The 18,647-nt window shown below is 57.4% G+C and overlaps 1 protein-coding gene across 5 annotated transcripts in view; it reads right to left on the bottom strand.

The window, feature by feature from the left end:
- Nucleotides 1-18,647, bottom strand: part of CRTC1 (CREB regulated transcription coactivator 1) — a 99,424-nt gene that overhangs the window by 37,397 nt on the left and 43,380 nt on the right. For 3 of the 5 annotated variants that reach the window (XM_008971020.4, XM_008971021.4, XM_063600037.1), the window contains exon 2: nucleotides 1,945-2,061. In XM_008971020.4, the coding sequence (XP_008969268.2) occupies nucleotides 1,945-2,061 (117 nt within the window). Of the gene's footprint in view, nucleotides 1-828; nucleotides 877-1,944; nucleotides 2,062-18,647 lie in introns of all 5 variants that reach the window. The other 2 variants (XM_003817748.4, XM_063600038.1) reach the window with 1 other exon arrangement.

Genomic DNA, 18,647 nt, shown 5'->3' with positions numbered 1-18,647 from the left:
CCCTGAGCCCTTATGCCTTCTCTGGGCAGCCGGGCAAAATGAGACTCTGATACTAAAGTGAGTCTCCTCTCCAGAAGCCTGTCCATGGCTAGGATTGCTGCTTTGTCCCAGCCTCGGCCAGAGTTCAGGGCTGACTACTGTCCCCAGCCCTGGGGACCCCCAAGTCTTTCTTCGATCCAGCATGAACTCTGCTGGTTTGGGTCTTTCTGTGGCTCTTGCCCCCAAAAGGCTGTGGGCATGGGAGACGTGGGCCTGTGACGATGAGGGTGGGAACTGTGCTGTCCAGCGCACAGGCTCCTCAGGGTAGGGGCAATTCATCTCCTTCCAGAGATGCCTTGAAGCCCAGAGGGAAACTGAGGCAGCCAAAGCCAAGCCAGAGGCAGAATGAAGTGGGGGCTGGCCACACCCGGGCTCGCCACATCCTGCCTGCTGGCCTGGTTTGGGAGATGCGTGCACATGTGTGTGTATGTGTGTGTGTGTGTGTGTGTGTGTGTGTGTTTGTGTGTATATAGGGACGGACCATGCAGCTTTGGGGCACATGCTGGGATTCTGCTCTGCTGGACCCCAGATGGGGATGCGCGGCTATGGCATCTGCCCCAGATGGACCCCAAGAGTCCCCAGGGCCTCTCGACGCGACCATACGCACTTCCCGAGATGGGGGTGCGGAGTGGATCCATTTCCATTTGGCGGACGGGACACCTCCACCTCCCTGGGAGCCGCAGGGGCGGCCGCTTGGGGAGCTCAGGGATCCCCAGCGCCCGCACACGGGTCGGGGTCTTGCAGGCTGGCGCCGGGGACGCCGCGGCCTCAGCCTGGGGGCTCATTTACCAGAGAGACAGGAGCCGCTGCCAGGGCCTCCCCCAGAAATCCGCTGGGCTGAAAATGCAAAGAACCGAGACTTTGAGACGCTGCTGCCTTGCCTGGCCCCAAAGGCGGGATGCGTGGGACCTCCCCCCGGGCTGTGGGCCTCGGGCGACAGACACCCAACAGGGTCCTGTGCCCCTCAGCCCCACTCAGGCTGAGCTTGCAAGGTGCCCAGAGAGAGACTCTCCTCCAGGGAAGAGGGGACAGGAGAAACAGGAAAGGGAGAGAAGGGCAGGAGGGGAGAAAACCTGGCCGGGAAGGGCTGTGACAAAGAACACGCCCAGCATCAGTGATGGCCCGCACTCTGTATGCCGGAGGAGGCGCACCGTGGTGGCCAGCCCAAGGATCCCTGCCCTGTCCAGCGGCGGTGCAGGTGGCGGTGGAGCTGGTGGGTGACTCGGGAGGGGCCCCGGCTCCATCTGGCCTGTCAGTGGCCATGGCTGTGTCCGAGGTGGTTTTCTCAGCCACAGAGTAGGTGTGACCCCCCCAGGGGGACCTGTCCATGCAGAGCCCAGACACCGTCCTGGGGGTGGCCCTGATTCATAGGCCAGCTCCCTCGGCCCCACCCCATCCCCATCTCCACCCGCAGACCAGGGACAGGGAAGAGGGCCGCTGTGGGCCTTATCTCCTGTTTACGATAAGGCTGTGCACGGCGGCTGTGCGGCCTGCGGGAGCCGCGCTGTGTGGGCCTCTGCCAAGAAACGTTTGCAGACAAGTGGGGTCAGGCCGCCGGGCCTCCTTCTGAGAATTGCTGGGCTTGCGGATTAGTGAGGCAGAACAGAGCCAAGCCCCAGTGGCCCCGAGCGGTTCCCGCTGCCGCACAGCCGGCCAACAGGTGTAGCGGCTGCCGAAATGCTGGATGGCCAGATGGAGGGCTCGCCTCGGGGTCTGCTGATGGGGAATGGGCTGCGGGGGCACCCTGGTGGGGCCACTCTGCTTCCTCTGGTTCCCAGGGCAGACAAGGAGAAGGCAGGGGTTGGGTGGGCTCCGCCAACTGTCTGATAACCCCAGCTGTCCTCAATGTCTGGCCCCCAGTGGGAGGCTGGGGGAAGCTCCCCACAATGGGGGCAGGGCACTCACCTGGAAGGGCAGGTCCATGGTGCCACTCCCGATCTGGTTCACGTTGGGCAGGGACCCGCCATAGTACTGGCCTCGGCTGGGGCCCAGTTGCAGGTACTGTGATTTCTGGAGCTGGAGCTGCGAGAGAGAAGCCAGCAGCTGCGGGAGGGGTCACCTCCCAGGCTCACCTCAGAGTGCCAGCCCCAAAGGCACAAAAAGACCCAAGTGGTGGGATTGACAGCCTAAGTGCAGAAGTTTGCAGGACCTCATGACCCAGATGCTTAAGGAAACCAGGTGTCCCTCCACCAAAAATGGCAGAATCAGAAACCCGAGGTGCCGGGACGGCTCCCCAGGCGGGGCAATGCACCATGCAGAAACCCATGACCGTGAACCTGGGGAGCTGGCTGCCTTGCTGCTGATTCGGCCAGTCAGTGAATGAGCAAGAGAGGCACTGGCGGGCCTGCAGCCTGCCAAGGAGGCCCCTCACCAGCCCAGGGGAGCCATTTCTTATCACGGCCAGAGGCTGTGACTTGGCAGGCCAGGCGGCTTTCCACTGGCCTGAATCGGAGGAAGCTGTCTCAGAAGCGTGGTGATGGCCTTCAAAGCGTGGGACTTGTGATCCCGACGGCAGCCCACACAGAGCCAGGGCAGCCAAGTCAGTCCCCCAGACCCAGCTTGAGTTCTAGAGGGTCCTGAGCCCCATGTTCCTTCCTCATGGTCCCTCCCAGCCTCTTGGGGGCTGGGCCCAGCTGAGCGCCTTCATCTCGGCTGCATCCCTGCTTCCCACTCCCTGATGGCATCAGGGCACAGAACCAGGGGCCAGGAGCTCCCTGATGGGTCACGCTGACTCTGAACAGGGCTGGAACCTGGCCTCCTCCCCTTCATGTGGCTGATGCTGATTTGCCAGTAACAGAGGCCCCTGACTCAGGTGGCACGACCCGAGGCCCTTGGGGATGCTGGTCCATGATGCCCGCCATGCAACTGGGGGAGGCAGCCACCGTGAGGAGAGGCGGGGCTGGGCAGGCAGGAAGGAGGGGTGGTTGTCCACTCTGGCCCGGCAGGGGCGGTTGCTAGGGTGGACACTGTGTACACAACAAGGCCGACTCGTTCCTTACAAACAGCTCCTGGCAGTGCGTGGAGAGCTGGCTGCCCCACCGCCCCAGCTTCCTAGAGGGCCCTGGACACCGGAGGCGGAAGTAAAGCCCAGGAACTGGCCACCTGCCCGGCTGAGCACCTCGCCCAGGTAAACAGCTGTTTCCTGTGAGCTGAAGTGGAGCCGATGGTAAGATTAACCTTGTGTGTTATTGGGTGGCTCTCGAGGGCCTGGGGGTCCGGCCCAGGGTCTGTGCTGGGAGCCCTTGGTGGCCGCTGGCCAGACACATACACAATGAACATCCACAGTGTCCCTCCCAGCAGTCACACCAGATGAAACAGGCCAGCTCTGGGCTGCAGCAGGGGGAGGGGGTGTAGGGTGGGGGTCCTACAGCTCCCACCCCACACCTACCTGGGCATAGGTCGCCTGTGGCCTCCCGTGACTTTCTCCACCCTCTTCTGTGTCCAAGTAGCATGACAGAAACCTGTGCTACATTCACCTCTCACTGACTGTACGGCCCTAAAGGCTGTGACCCCTCCTGGACCTGTGTCCCCGACCTAGAGTGAGTGCTACAGGCAGATGTGAGAGGGACACACGACGTGTGACACAGCAGGTACTCATGCCACATGTGCTTTCTACACGGGCTGAGCTGCCAGCTCCCAGGAGGCCAGACATCAGGGGCAAGAACTCCCTGAAGCAGCTTTGTTTACACTATGTCCCCAGGCCACAGGAAACCTGGGATGCGGGGACAATCTACAGGACTGGGGACACACAGAACTCTCATGGTTCCCAAGCCCCATCTCTGTCCAAACCTTGCCCACAATTCCCAGCTCCTGTCCACTTTGCTGGAGGCACTCAGGCTTCGGAGCACAGCCCCTGGGCCAGGAGTGGACACTGAGTGGGGACTCTGCTTTTCTTTTTTGTTGTTGTTGTTGTTGTTTGTTTGTTTTTTTGAGATGGAGTCTCGCTCTGTTGCCCAGGCTGGAGTGCAGTGGCGCCATCTTGGCTCACTACAACCTCCATCTCCCAGGCTCAAGTGATTCTCCTGCCTCAGCCTCCCAACTAGCTGAGACTACAGGCACCATGCCTGGCTAATTTTTTTTTTTTTTTTGTATTTCTAGTAGAGACAGAGTTTTTCACCATGTTGCTCAGGCTGGTCTCAAACTCCTGACCTCAAGTGATCCACCCGCCTCGGCCTCCCAAAGTGTTGGGATTACAGGAATGAGCCACCGCGCCTGGCCTCTGCTCTTCTTTTGGGGAACCCCATGCTCATTCTTGGTTTTGCATGAGGCGTTGTACAGCAAAAGCGTTAAGCTGGCCCCAAGAGAGGTCTGGCCTTTGTCCCCAGCTCCTGGGAGGTGACCTGCAGGAGAATATCCTGCCTGATAAGAGTGTCATTGTATGCCTGAGGCCTTGGGCTATGGCAGAGTCTGCTCACACTGTGGTTTTAGGGTGGGAGTTTGGGCACATCAGCTTGACATCTGGAGGGACTAGAGACAGGTTGGCCATGAGGGTGGTCAGCCACGTCTACAGGACCAGCCCCCAGTACAGACCCTGGACATGCAGGCCAGGGGAGCTTCTGCGGCTGGCAGTGCTCCATGCTGGGAGAATTACGCACTGTTCACATGAGGGGCTGACTGGAGGTTCTGGCCTGGTTTCTCCTGGACCTTGCCCATCTGCCTCTTCCCTTGGGTGATTTTTTTTTTTTTTTTAAGATGGAGTCTAGCTCTGTCATCCAGGCTGGAGTGCAGTGGCACTATCTCGGCTTACTGCAACCTCCACTTCTAGGGTTCAAGCGATTCTCTCACCTCAGCTTCCTGAGTAGCTGGGATTACAGGTATGCAACACCACACCCAGCTAATTTTTGTATTTTTAGTAGAGACGGAGTTTCACCACGTTGGCCAGGCTGGTCTTGAACCCCTGACCTCAAGAGATTCGCCCGCCTCAGCCTCCCAAAATGCTGGGATTACAGGTGTGAGCCACCACACCCAGCCTCCCTTGGGTAATTTTAATGTGTCCTTTCGCTGCAATAAACCATAAGCATGAACAAAACGGCTTCTGGGGAGTCCTTCCAGTGAATTTTCTAGCCAGAGGGTGGGCACGGAGACTCCTGAGTCTGCAGGAGCTGACTTTCCTCCCCAGCCTGACTGGAACCCCTGGGAGCAGGGTCCTCCTTTCTCTGGGGTCTCAGGGTGGTGGGACGCCAGCTTGGGCTCTGCCCCCACAGACCTCTGGCCTCAGCTGGAAGAACTGCCAGATGTCACTGCACTGCAGGCAACATCACAGCTTTTCTCATCGCCACATCACAGTCCCCTGCCCCCCACCATGCTGTGCTCCCCAAACCACTGAGACCCTGAGGACGAGCTCCGTGAACCCAGCAGCCAGCCCAGGGCCCGCTGCTCAGCAGCGCCTGCCGGCAGAATCCACAAGTGAACAAAGACGTGAGGGGGTGAATGAATGAATGAATGAACGCTGCTGCACTCCCTCCACAGCTGACTTCACAAGCCAGGTGACAGGCCTGTCTGGAGGCTGTACAAGCACTTAAGATTAAAACCCAGGAGGCCTCAGGTGGCAGCTTGGCCACCCCCTTCCTCAGCTGGCCCAGGCAACACAAGCCACCTCAAGGTGTAACCCTCACTTGGAGCCAGCGGCTAGCTCTGGAGGGAGCTCCTGGGATGCCACAGCAGCTCCAGCCTGCCCTACACAGAGGCTCGGGGCTGACCTGGGACTCAGGTGTCCCATCTCCACACCATCCCCATGGCTGTCAACAAGCGGGGCGACAGGTGAAACAGCTGAGGCCTGGAGAAGGCGTCCGGTAGGAGTCGGGAAAGCTGCAGCTCCCAGGGCGCCCCTCACTCATGGCCTGTGGGCCAGACAGATGGGCATCTGGTCCTGGCTGCCCGGCCATGAGAGTAGACCCCACTAGCAATTTGGAGGGCCCTGCTGAGGGTGGGTGGGCGCCCCATTAACCACGCTTTGCCTCCGGCCTCCCCAGCCTCACTCCCTCCAGCCGCCCAAGCCCCAAAGTGCCCCCAGCTTGTCCTTTCCCCACTGACCCCTCATGCAAGGCCTGACGGCCCCTCCTTAGAGGGGCATCCCCAACACCCCTGCTCAAGAAGCAGCCCCCCAAGTCACAATCGCACCAGCCTCTGGCTTTGTTGTTGTTGTTGTTGTTGTTGTTGTTTTGAGACGTTGTCTCCCTCTTGTTGCCCAGGCTGGAGTGCAATGGCGCGATCTCGGCTCACTGCAACCTCTACCTCCTGGGTTCAAGCGATTCTCCTGCCTCAGCCTCCTGAGTAGCTGGAATTACAGGCGTGCCACCACACTCGGACAATTTTTGTATTTTTAGTAGAGATGGGGTTTCGCCTTGTTGGCCAGGCTGGTCTCAGACCCCTGACCTCAGGTGATCCGCCTGCCTCAGCCTCCCAAAGTGCTGGGATTACAGGAGTGAGCCACTGGGCCTGGCTCAGCTCTCCTTTCTCTTACAATTAAAGAGAAAGGCCCACCCTAATCCAGGACGGTCTCATCTGGAGGCCCTATTTCCAACTACAGTTGACCCTGAGACAACACGGGGATTGGGGAGCCGACCCTCATGTGGCCAAAAATCCAAGTATAATTTTTTTTCTTTTTATACTTTTTACTTCTATTTATTTATTCATTTATTTATTTTGAGACAGGCTCTCACTCTGTCGCCCAGGCTGGAGGGCAGTGGCACAATCACACCTCACTGCAGCCTTGGCTTCCCAGGATCAGGTGATCCTCCCATTTTGGCCTCCTGAGTATCTGGGGCCACAGGCACAAACCACCATGCCTGGCTAATTTTTAACTTTTGTAGAGATGGAGTCTCACTATGTTGACCAGCTGGTCTCCAACTCCTGCCTTCAAGCAGTCCTCCCACCTCAGCTTCCCAAAGTGCTGGGATTAGAGGCATGAGCCACCGTGCCCCAGTCCAGTATAACTTCTGACTCCTCCAACACTTAACTAATAGCCTACTGTTGACTGGAAGCCTCACTGATAATATGAGTCAATTAAGACAGATTTGGTATGTTATACGTATTACATACTGTATTCTTACAATAAAGCTAAAGAAAAGAAAATGATACTAAGAAAATCATTAAGGAAGAGAAAATGTTTGCTATTTGTGAAGTGGAAGGGGATTATCCCAAAGGTCTTTGTCCTCACCGTCCTTCACGTAGAGCTGGCTGAGGAGGAGGAAAAGGGAGGAGGAGGAGGAGGAGGAGGAGGAGGAGCAGCAGCAGGAGGAGGGCGGCGGCTTGGTCTTGCTGTCTCAGGCATGACAGAGGCGGGAGAGAATCCACGTATGAGTAGACATGCGTGGCTCAAAACCATTGATTCAGGAGTCAACTGTAAGGTCACCTTCCCAGGTTCCAGGAGTGAGAGTGTGGACGTATCTTTTTGTGGGACATGATTCACCCCTCTACAGGGCTTTTGAGGGTGTACCAGTACATGCCACTCTCCAGATGGGAAAACTGAGGCCCCACATGCCTGAAACTTAACCCCTGCGTGACCAGCATGACTGAAGTCACATGGCCCCTCCTGGGACAAGTGTTACTGAAGCCACCCGATCTCAGATGAGAGCTTGCCAGCATCAGTGGAGGCACGTGGGAGGCAGATGTGGACCCAGAAGCTCTGACACTACCAAGCTGACCGCAGGGACCCCCGCTCCTGATACAGCCTGCGCCGGGACCCCCTCACACAAAGTCCTACCCCCCCACCTGACCCCTCTATAGAGCCCTTCGTAAAGGTGGCTTCTCAGGCCTCCGCTGACCCTCGCCCCTTGCTGACAGGACCCTCGCCCTGGAGAACGCCCACCTCTGCCTCTGTCTGTGCCCACGTCCACACTCCTGCTGAGTCTATGCCCCCTGCCCCGCCCAGGAAGCGTCCACAGGGCTGGATGGAGCAGAAGCCCCTAGGTAGGGGAATGGAGGCCGGGTGGCCCCAGTGTAATGCGCCTGTGGCTACTTCTCCAGGATGTGGAGAGATGTTCGGGCAGCACCCAGTCTCCCAGGAATTCTGCACAGGGCACAGCGACACCCCCACCTGCCGGCCCTTCCTGGGGCTCGCTCTGCAGACCGGCCAGCCTTGGTCACGCCCAGAAGCAACTGCCATGGCAACCGGCCAACCTTCTAATGAGATTGAGGGAAGCAGGCGGGCTGATGGCTGAGCTCGGCCCTGCAAAGCCGTGGCAGACCCAGGGCCTCCCTGTGGGGGGGCCAGGGAGGGAAGCGCTGTCTGTGCCAGTCAGGCCTCAGTTTCCCCCCCTCTCCACCTCTAGGCTTCAAAGTCTAGTCTCTACTCTCCATGACCATAGGCTCCAGCTCACATGCTTCCTCCCGGAGCCACCAGTCGCTACCTCCGGGCCTTTGCACGGGTGCTGCCTGTACCAGAAGGCTCTTCCCCCTGGGCCCACCGCTGCCCAGCACTGAGCCTCCTCCAAGGGGCCGCCCTCTGCACAGCCCCTCCCCTGACAGTCCAGATGGGGAAACTGAGGCTCAAGAAAGCACAGAGACTGCCTGAGAGCAGAGGCAGCATGCACCTCAGCCTGAGGCATGGCCCTACAAGAGGAAGGTGGGGAGTGAACACTTTCTCCAGCCCAGCGAATGCACAGGATGTACCTGGATCCTGGATCCTGGGAGCTGACCAGGACCCCGGGGATTCGCACCCCTTGACCCTGCAGCCCCATAACTCAGGGCTTCCCAAGATGGAGTTCTGGGAAGGCTGATGAAGGCAGAGGGACCCTGGAATGGGGAAGGAGGCCTGGGCCTTGGAGGGATCTCCAAGCGTCCCAGCAGCCGCAGGTGGGGATGTGTGCCGACTTGAAGGACACCCCCACAGGGCAAGAGCCTTCATCCTCTCATGTCCACGCTGGCTGGAACCCCTGCTGCTGGCGTGAAGCCCAGCTGGGTCAACAGCTGAGAACCAACCAAGGCTCAGGCACCCACCCGCTCAGCCAGCCCGGCTCCCGCCCCACCACGGCAGTGTCCCCACCTCCCCTGCCAGACTCAAGGCAAGAGTCTGCCCAGCACTGGGCATGGTTCTAGGTTCAGTGGACATGGCAGCCAGCCAGCCAGATGGGCACTGCTCACATGAGCCCACAGCCCAGAGCGGGCAGCAAGCATTAGATCTCCAGGCAAGTGGTGACTGTGGGAGCTTCAGCCTGAGCCACTGTGCGGCCGTGGACTGGCAGAGACACAGCACTGGGGAGCCTTGCAGGGGAGGAGGAACAGCAGGTGCCAAGGCCCAGGACTGGGAGCTCATAGGGTCTGAGATGGGCCACCAAGGGTGAAATACGGTCATCGAGCCAGAGCCAGAGCAGGACTCTTCCCCTAAGGGCTCCAGGCCTCTACCGTGAGGCCTCACCTGCCCATGCTGCCCAGAGCCGGCCCCACAGCCCTGTCACCGCCCCCGCCCCAGCACTCCCAGGGGACATGCCATCTGCTCCCTGCAGTTGAGACCTCGGCTTCAAAACGAGGCCTGCAGGACCTGGCGCGCGCCTCGATCCAGTGCCATGCTCAGGATCCCCCGCTCCCCGGGGGCTCCCCTTGTCACTGCCCTGGATCAAGCAGAACAAAGGAGGTGAACACCCTCCAGGCCAGCTTTTAACCAGATGCACCAGCAGGGACGGCATCCCCAATGCCAGGAGGGGCTGATGCCAGTGTGAGAAGGGAGACAGGGACAAGAGCCCTCAGGCCTCTGCCCAGCCCTGGGGCATCCAAGTCTCTGACAGGTACCCCCAAAGCTCCAAGTGATGTCGGAGGCTGCAGCAAAGCCTTCTGCCCCTGACTTGTGGACATAGAACTTCCCATGTCTGACCCTCAAGCCTCCTCCTGTGCTCCTCCAAGGGCCCAGCAAAGAGCCCCAGATCTCACGCATTTTGCCCAGATGCCCGTCGCCATCACCTGTGCGTGTTGTGGGGGAGGATTTTCTGCCCGGATGCCTCGCCATAGGGGTAAGGGATGCATGCCCGGCATCCCCTGACCGATTCATTCTCCCAGAGGCCGGGGCTGGGTAATGGCCGCAGGGTACACCGGGAATGTGGGAGCTGCTGCCCACCTCCAGGCACTGGGTCCTAGGGGAACAGGAGAGGCTAGTGACTGAGGGGATCACCTGCTGTGTAGCAGGAGCTGCCAGCCCTGACGGACCCTCCCCAGGGTGTTGCCACTGCCCACCTCTGGAAACTGTGTGTGTGGGAACACAGCTTGGAGCAACAAGGCCACAGCCTGAGACTGACGTCCCGCATCTCTTTTCTTTCTTTTATTTGCGACAGGGTCTTTGTCTGTGGCCCAGGCTGGAGTACAGCGGCACGATCAGGGCTCACTGCAGCCTCCTGGGCTCAAACAATCCTCCCATCTCAGCCTCCTAAGTAGCTGGGAGTAGTGGTGTGCACCACCATGGCCTTTTTTTTTTTTTTTCTGTAGAGACAGGGTCCCCCATGTTGTCCAGGCTGGCCTCAAGCAATCCTCCTGCCTTGGCCCCCAAAGTGCTGGGATGACAGGTGTAAGCCACTGTGCCCGGCCCACCATTGGTTTCTCTCTGTGGCCTGTTTCTTTCTATTTTTTTTTAATCTTTTACATGAAAAATATACTTTCAAAAAAGCTGCAATAAAATCCACATAAAAAATTTACCATGATCTTGTTTGAAAGTGAATGATTCAGAGGCGTTTAGTACACTGTCAACCATCACCTCTGTCTGGTTCTAGAACATTTCAATCACTCCATAAAGAAACCCCATCCCCATCAGCAGTCACTCCCCATTCCCCTCCCCCAGCCCCTGGCAGCCACTAATCCGCTTCCTGTCTCTGTGGATTTATCTGTTCTGGACTTTTTTTTTTTGAGACGGAGTCTCACTCTTGTCACCCAGGCTGCAGTGGAGTGGCGCGATCTTGACTCACTGTAACCTCCACCTCCCGGGGTCAAGCGATTCTCAGCCTCCCAAGTAGCTGGGATTACAGGCACGCGCCACCATGCCCGGCGAATTTTTGTATTTTTAGTAGAGATGGGGTTTCACCATGTTGGCCAGACTGGTCTTGAACTCTTGACCTCAAGTGATCCGCTCACCTTGGCCTCCCAAAGTGCTGGGATTACAGGCAGGAGCCACCGCGCCCAGCCAGCCCCTCTGTTTTCTTACAGGAGTTTTACACTTCTAGCTCTTGCACTTAGGTCTTTGGCCCATTCTGAGTTCATTCTGGCTGTCATCTTTGTTTTTGCCTCAGTCCCTCCATGCCGTGGGTCCCCACGTTTACTGAGGGCCTGATGAGAAGAGCTGAGCTGACCCCTCGCTGCATGGCTGGTCCACCAGAGTTCCTCAGTAAACATCTGCCGAGCTTGGGAAGCGATAGGGAATGATGATGAGAGCATCACGGGCACGTGGATTCCAGGCTGAGTCTCCTGGGCCCTGGAGACACTCCCCTGCTGCCTCCTTGCTCCCTCCACTCATGTAAATACAGAACCACATACACAAACACCAGGCCTGCCTCGGAATGCCTTTTATCAGGCATGGTTGCTGCTGCCAAATTTCCAGACCCAGCTGAACAGAGGGTCTGCCGTGAGCACGTTTTGTTTCTCTTGTAGGTGGCGGCTGGGACGTGTGAAGGGTCCCTCGGGGGCTGAGCGCACACAGCTGGTTCACAGGGGCCTCCCTCCCCACAAAAGAGACTCCAGCCCTGCCAGCTGGCCAAGCGCCCACCCTGTGTGGGGCCTTGCAGCAGTCCTAAGAGCAGGGAGACACAGCTGTACCCTTATTTTGCAAGCTGGTAAATTGAGGCACTAAGGGAAGACAGGAGGGGCCTCAGTTACAATCCAGGCTCTTTCCCCAGCCGGGAGGGCTGTCTCTTGTCATCATTTTTTTTTTTTTTTAAGAGACAGGTCTTGCCCTATTGCCCAGGCTGGAGTGCAGTGGAGTGAACACAGCTCACTGCAGCCTCCATCTTCTGGATTCAAATGATCCTCCTGCCTCAGCCTCCCGAGTAGTTGGGACTATAGGTGCCCGCCACCACGCTCCGCTAAGTTTTTTATTTTCAGAGATGGGGTCTTCCTATGTTGCCCAGGCTGGTCTTGAACTCCTGGCCTCAGGTGATCCTCCTGCCTGGCCTCCCAAAGTGCTGGAATTACAGGTGTGAGCCACCACACCCGGCCTCCTGTCGTTATTCTGAAAGGCTTCTGGAGTATCCCCAGGTTTAAAGCTCTCTTTTCCTTCCCCCAGAGGCAAACCCCAACTCCCCACTGGCGGCACTCAAGGCCCTCCTCCGCCTTTTGCCGCTGGGCCCTGCACCCACGAAGCCCTTGTCTGGAACCTTCCACAACAGTTCCCATTCATCATCTGGGACTCAGTTCAAGCACTACCTCCCCAGGAAGCCCTGCCAGACCCCCAATCCCTGCATCCAAAATAATCCTCTGTCTTAGCAGCCCAGGCTGCCATGATAAAATACCAAAGACCAAGCAGCTTAAATGACAGAAATGTCTTCCTCTGGACAGAATGCCTTCCTTCTGGAGGCTGGAAGTCCAAGATCAGGGCCCAGCAGTACCCAGACCAGGTTCCAGGTACAGCGCCTTTCCTGGCCCTGGGGGGCCAACCTTCTGAGTCCTCGAATGGCCTCTCCCAGCTGTGTGTGCTTAGAGATCTCTCTTCTTCTTCTTACAAGGCCTCCAATCCTAGAGATCGGGACCCCCCCTTTATGGCCTGATTTAACCTTAACTACCTCCTAACAGCCCCACCTCCAAATACAGCCTCGCTGGGGGTGAAGGCTTCAACTTGTGAGTTTGTGGGAGACAGAATTCAGTCTGTGGCACCTGCTCACAAATAAGCCGCCTGCCTGTGTCTTTCTGCAGGCCAACATGCCCTGCCCCTGGGGGCCCAGCATCACCCCCAGGAATTACAGGAACTGTCCATAGACAGGTGTATCTGAAACTGGGCAGCCCAGAATCGCCCCACATCCCCAGTCATCAGGGGGCAACCACAGGCAGCCAAACCCAGGTGAAGCCCACGGAGCCCAGGACTCTCCCTGCAGGAGCCCCCGGGGTGCAGGGTGGGTGAGGAGAGGGGGTTCCTGGGTCGGGCTCCAGTGTGCGCTAGCCCTAAAGGGCCAAGTGTCTGTGGTACAAAGGTGACCAGCAGTGCCTTCCCCCCACCCCCCGGGGCAGCCAGGCAGCCGAGGTGTGACGAGCAGGAAGCTGTGGGCGGTGTTTCTGTAATGAGTCTCCCGAAGATAAGCAATGTGCCTGCTCGGTGGGGTTCACGGGCTGGGGACGCACGGGGGCTAGCGGGGGGCCTGCCGTCCAGCTGGAGGCAGCGCAAGGTAGCAGGAGCAGCCCAGAGTTCAAGGCCAGGCAGCCCAGGATGAATCGGGTCCTGTGTTAGTTAGATGGACTCACAGCTCCCCTGAAACTCATGTCCACCAAAACCTCGGAACGTGACCTTATTTGAAAAGAGAGAGTTTCTGCAGATGTAATTAGTGCGGGATCTTGAAATGAGATCATCCTGGAATTAAGGAGGTCCCTGCATCCAATGACTGGTGCCCCCATGAGAGGGGAGGACAGAGACACTGAGGAAAGTGGGCCAAGCGGCAATAAAGGCAGAGATTGGGGTGCCGCGTCTACAAGTCAAGAGCCTGCCGAGGATCGCTGGGCCACCAGGAGCTGGAAAGGGGCCTGAGACTGGCTCTCCCTCGTGGCCTCAGGAGGAACCAGCCACGCTGACTCCTTGATCTTAGGCTTCTGGCCTTCAGAGATGAGAGACAAGACATTTCTATTGTCTTAAGCCACCTGATTCGTGGTGCTTTGCTATGGCAGCCTAAGAAAATTAGCCCAGGCTGAGCACATTGGCACACACCTGTAGTCCCAGCAACACGGGAGGCAGAGGCAGGACTGTTTGAGTCCAGGAGGTGGAGGGTGCTGTGAGCCAAGATTGTACCACTCACTGCACTCCAACCTGGGTGACAGCGAGACACTGTCTCTTAAAAAAGGGAAGGAGGGAAGGAGGGAGGGAGGGAGGGAGGGAAGGATACTCAGCCCCGGAACTGTGGAGGGCCTGGGACAAGCCCTTCCCTCTCCAAGCTCCCTCTGGACATGGGACTCAACTAAGGCCACGACTCGGGGCACACCAGGAGGAGACAGCCACAGGGGCCACTGGCGGCTTCTGGGCTGGTCCCCAGGAGTAGGGGGACCAAGGGGGGCACCACTGGCTGAAGAGTAGGGTCAACAAGGGCCCAGAGGGGGCAGGGATCCTGAGACTAGGGAGTTGGGAGGGGTGGTTACAGGAACCGTCCAGGATGAAGGATGAGGTAGGCAGCGGGTCGGGCGGCAGGAACTGCAGGGGTGGGAGTGGAGGCTGGACACAGGGAGCAGAGACCAGGCCAGGCCAGCTCTCATGGTAGTCACTGCAGAGGGACGGGGAGGGTGCAGATGAAGCCCAAACCAGGAGAGCACAAGCAGCGGCGAACGCCCAGCCGGTGACTCCACGGCAGGGCTGTAGGGCGTAGGGGGGCCCCAGTACACTGGGAGAAGGGCCCATCCTGAAGACACGCCTACCCGGAAGGCCCTGTGAATGTGACCCCGACTCCACCCCAAAGTCCAGGGGCTGCACCAGGTAGCGTGTGAAGCAGGGGGGCTCGGTGTTCACTAGGCGCCCCCTGCCTGGGACATGCCCCAGCAGATCCAGGGGAGGCAGGAGGGACCCTGAGTGAGGAGCTGGTGATGTGCTTCGTGGGATCTACACACAGCAAAAAGCCCTTACCTCGTATGGGCTGCTGAGGCTCTCAGGAGAGCCCATCCCCACCAACGCCACCAGCAGGGCCAGCTGAAGGTGCAGGCCACCTTCCCAGGGTAAGCCAGCAGAAGCCACGGCCGGCCTTGGACAGGACATAAGCACAGGATGGCTGGCACCCAGCACCATCCCACCTCGATCTGTGTGGGGAGCTGCATGGCTAAGTGCACTTGCTGCTGGGCAGTGGCCCCTGGGTGGGGTGTGGCAGACCCCGGCACCCAGTGCGTGACCCCACCGTAATCACTGAGGCCCAGGCAGGAGTCACAGCTCCTGGTTTCACAGGCAACCCCAGGAATCTGCCACAGGCTCCAGCAGGGCCAAGAACGAGGATAAGGAGTGTGGACACCACCTCTGGGGGAGGCCACAGGGCTGCGGGGCTGGGAACTGAAGGGGCTTCCAAGCAAATGAAACGGAACCAACTTATTATTATTATTATTCTTTTAAAGATGGGGTCTTGCTGTGTCACCCAGACTGGAGTGCAGTGGTGTAATCATGGCTCACTGCAGCCTCAACCTTCCAGGCTCAAGCAATCCTGCCACCTCAACTTCCCCAGTAGCTGGGACTACAGCGGCAGGCCAACACGCTTAGCCAATTTATTTTTAGTAGAGACGCGGTCTCCCTATGTTGCCCAGGCTGGTCGCAAACTCCTGAGCTCCAATGATCCTCCTGCCTCGGCCTCCCACAGTGCTAGGATTACAGACATGAGCCACCACACCCAGCCTGAACCAACTTCTTTTTTTTTTTCTTTTTTTTTTTTGAGACGGAGTCTCGCTCTGTTGCCCAGGCTAGAGTGCAGTGGCGCGATCTCAGCTCACTGCAAGCTCCGCCTCTTGGGTTCACGCCATTCTCCCACCTCAGCCCCCTGAGTAGCTGGGACTACAGGTGCCCGCCGCCACGCCCGGCTAACTTTTTTGTATTTTTAGTAGAGACAGGGTTTTACCACGTTAGCCAGGATGGTCTCGATCTCCTGACCTCGTGATCCACCCACCTCGGCCTCCCAAAGTGCTGGGATTACAGGCGTGAGCCACCGCGCCCGGCCAGCCTGAACCAACTTCTAAAGAAAATAAGGCGGGCAGGTGCAGTGGCTCACGCCTGTAATCCCAGCACTTTGGGAGGCCAAGGGAGGTGGATCACCTGAGGTCAGGAGTTCGAGACCAGCCTGGCCAACATGGTGGAACCCTGTCTCTACTAAAAATACAAGAATTAGCCAGACATGATGGCAGGCACCTGTAATGCCAGGTACTTGGGAGGCTGAGGCAGGAGAATCACTTGAACTCGGGAGGTAGAGGATGCAGTGAGCTGAGATCGTGCTACTGCACTCCAGCCTGGGCGACAGAGCAAGACTCTGTCTCAAAAAAAAAAAAAAAGGCCAGGTGAGGTGGCTCACACCTGTAATCCCAGAACTTTGGGAGGTCTTTGGGAGGTCAAGGTGGGCAGATCACTTGAGGTCAGGAGTTCTAGACCAGCCTGGCCAACATGATGAAACTCCATCTCTACTAAAAATACAAAATTAGTTAGGTGTGGTGGCACATGCCTGTAATCCCAGCTACTCAGGAGGCTGAGGCGGGGGAATCACTTGAAACCAGGAGGCAGAGGTTACAGTGAGCCAAGATTGCACTATTGCACTCCAGCCTGGGCCACAAGAGGGAAACTCCATCTCCAAAAAAATTTAAAAAAGAGGATAAGGCACGGAGAACTTCCCCGGAGCTGCTCTGTGATGTTACGACTGCTTTTTCAAGTGACTTGGTGTCAGGAATGAATGAAATCGGGATCTCTGATACTTTTAAGCCCAAGCCCATTGTCCTGGTTTTGCTTACCCACAATGCATCCTGGGCAGCGATTGAAGCTGAAGAGGCCTGGGAATAAAGTTTCAAATGAGGCTAATGTACAATTCTTCACCTAGTAACATAAGGGGGTGGAGAGGCAGAGATGGGCCAGGACGGGACATTCTCCCAACCTCTGTGCAACCTCACCGGGAGGGCCAGGACACCAGGGGAGGGGTCACTTGTCCTGACCCCAGAGTCCCCCTTGGTCCATCCCCAACTCTTGGGCATGATATCAGTCTCCTGAGGCTGCTGTAACAAATAAGCACAAACCAGGTGGCTGACACAACAGAGATGTTTCCCGCACAGCTCTGGAGGCTCTGAAAGTAAGGTGGAGGCCAGGCACGGTGGCTCACGCCTGTAATCCCAGCGCTTTGGGAGGCTGAGGTGGGTGGATCACCTGAGGTCATGAGTTCGAGATCAGCCTGGCCAACATGGTGAAACCCCATCTCTACTAAAAATACAAAAGAAAATTATCTGGGCATGGTGACGGGCGCCTGTAATCCCAGCTACTCAGGAGGCTGAGGCAGGAGAACTTCCTGAACCTGGGAGGCAGAGGTGGCAGTGAGCCGAGATTGTGCCACTGCACTTCAGCCTGGGCAACATAGTGAGACTCCATCTCAAAAAATAAAAATAAAATAAAAGCAAGGTGGCCTCTCTCCCAGCTGTTGCGGCTGCTGGCCATCCTTAGCACTTCTTGGCTTGTAGACGGATCGCCTCATTCTTTGCTTCTGTCTGCTTGTGTCCTTTTCCCTTTCTTCTTCTTCTTCTTTTTTTTTTTTTTTTTTTTTTTTGAGACAGAGTCTTGCTCTGTCACCCAGGCTGGAGTGCAGTGGCGTGATCTCGGCTCACTGCAACCTCCACCTCCCAGGTTTAAGCGATTCTCCTGCCTCAGCCTCCCACATAGCTGGGACTACCGATGCGTGCCACCATACCCAACTAATTTTTTGTATTTTTAGTAGAGATAGAGTTTCACTGTGTTCGCCAGGATGGTCTCGATCTCCTGACCTCGTGACCTGCCTGCCTCGGCCTACCAAAGTGCTGGGATTACACGCGTGAACCACCGTGCCTGACCTTGTCCTTTTCCTTTTCTGTCCCTGTGCCTCTGTTTTGCCTTGTTTGTTTGAGACAGGGTCTCACTCTGTCACCCAGGCTGGAGTGCAGCAGCACAATCATAGCTCATGGCAGCCTCGAACTCCTGGGCTCAAGTTATTCTCCTGCCGCAGCCTCCTCAGTAGTTGGGACTACAGGAGCACACCACCAAGCCTGGCCAATTATTTTCTAATTTTTTGCTGAGATGGGGTCTGGCTATGTTGCCCAGGCTAGACCTGGACTCCTGGCCTCAAGTGATCCTCCCACCTTGGCCTTCCAAAGTGCTGGGATTAAAGGCCTAGGCCACCGTGCCTGGCCTGTTTTGCCTTCTTTTTTTTTTTTCTTTTTTCCCCAAGACAGAGTCTTTCTCTGTTACCTAGGCTGGAATGCAGTGGCACAATCTCGGCTCGCTGCAACCTCCACCTCCTGGGTTCAAGCAATTCTCCTGCCTCGGCCTCCCAAGTAGCTGGGATTACAGGCACCCACCATCACACCTGGCTAATTTTTGTATTTTTAGTAAAGACAGGGTTTCACCATGTTGGCCAGGCTGGTCTCAAACTCCTGACCTCATGATCCGCCCGCCTTGGTCTCCCAAAGTACAGGGATTACAGGAGTGGGCCACCACGCCCGGCCTTTGTCTTCTTTATAAGGACACCAGTCACTGGATTTAGGGCCCACCCTATTCCATAATGACCTCATCATGACTTAAGTCCATCTGTAAAATCCCTATTTCCAAATGAGCTCACTCACAGGTTCTGGATGAACATGAACTTTTGAGGGGATACTGTTCAACCCCCTACACTCACCAAACCCCAGGTCACCTCCAGCCCACACTAAGAACCATCCCAAGGAAGCAGATGCCCATGGCTCTCACCTCATCCCTATAGCTGGCCGCCTGAGGGCTCCTCTGGGGCAGCCAGCTCCCCTCCTGGGCC

The sequence above is a fragment of the Pan paniscus genome, chromosome 20 (assembly GCF_029289425.2).
Source record: "Pan paniscus chromosome 20, NHGRI_mPanPan1-v2.0_pri, whole genome shotgun sequence".
Taxonomy (NCBI): Eukaryota; Metazoa; Chordata; class Mammalia; order Primates; family Hominidae; genus Pan; species Pan paniscus.
Note: the sequence above shows the minus strand (reverse complement) of the source record. Positions and strands in the feature narration are given on the sequence as shown.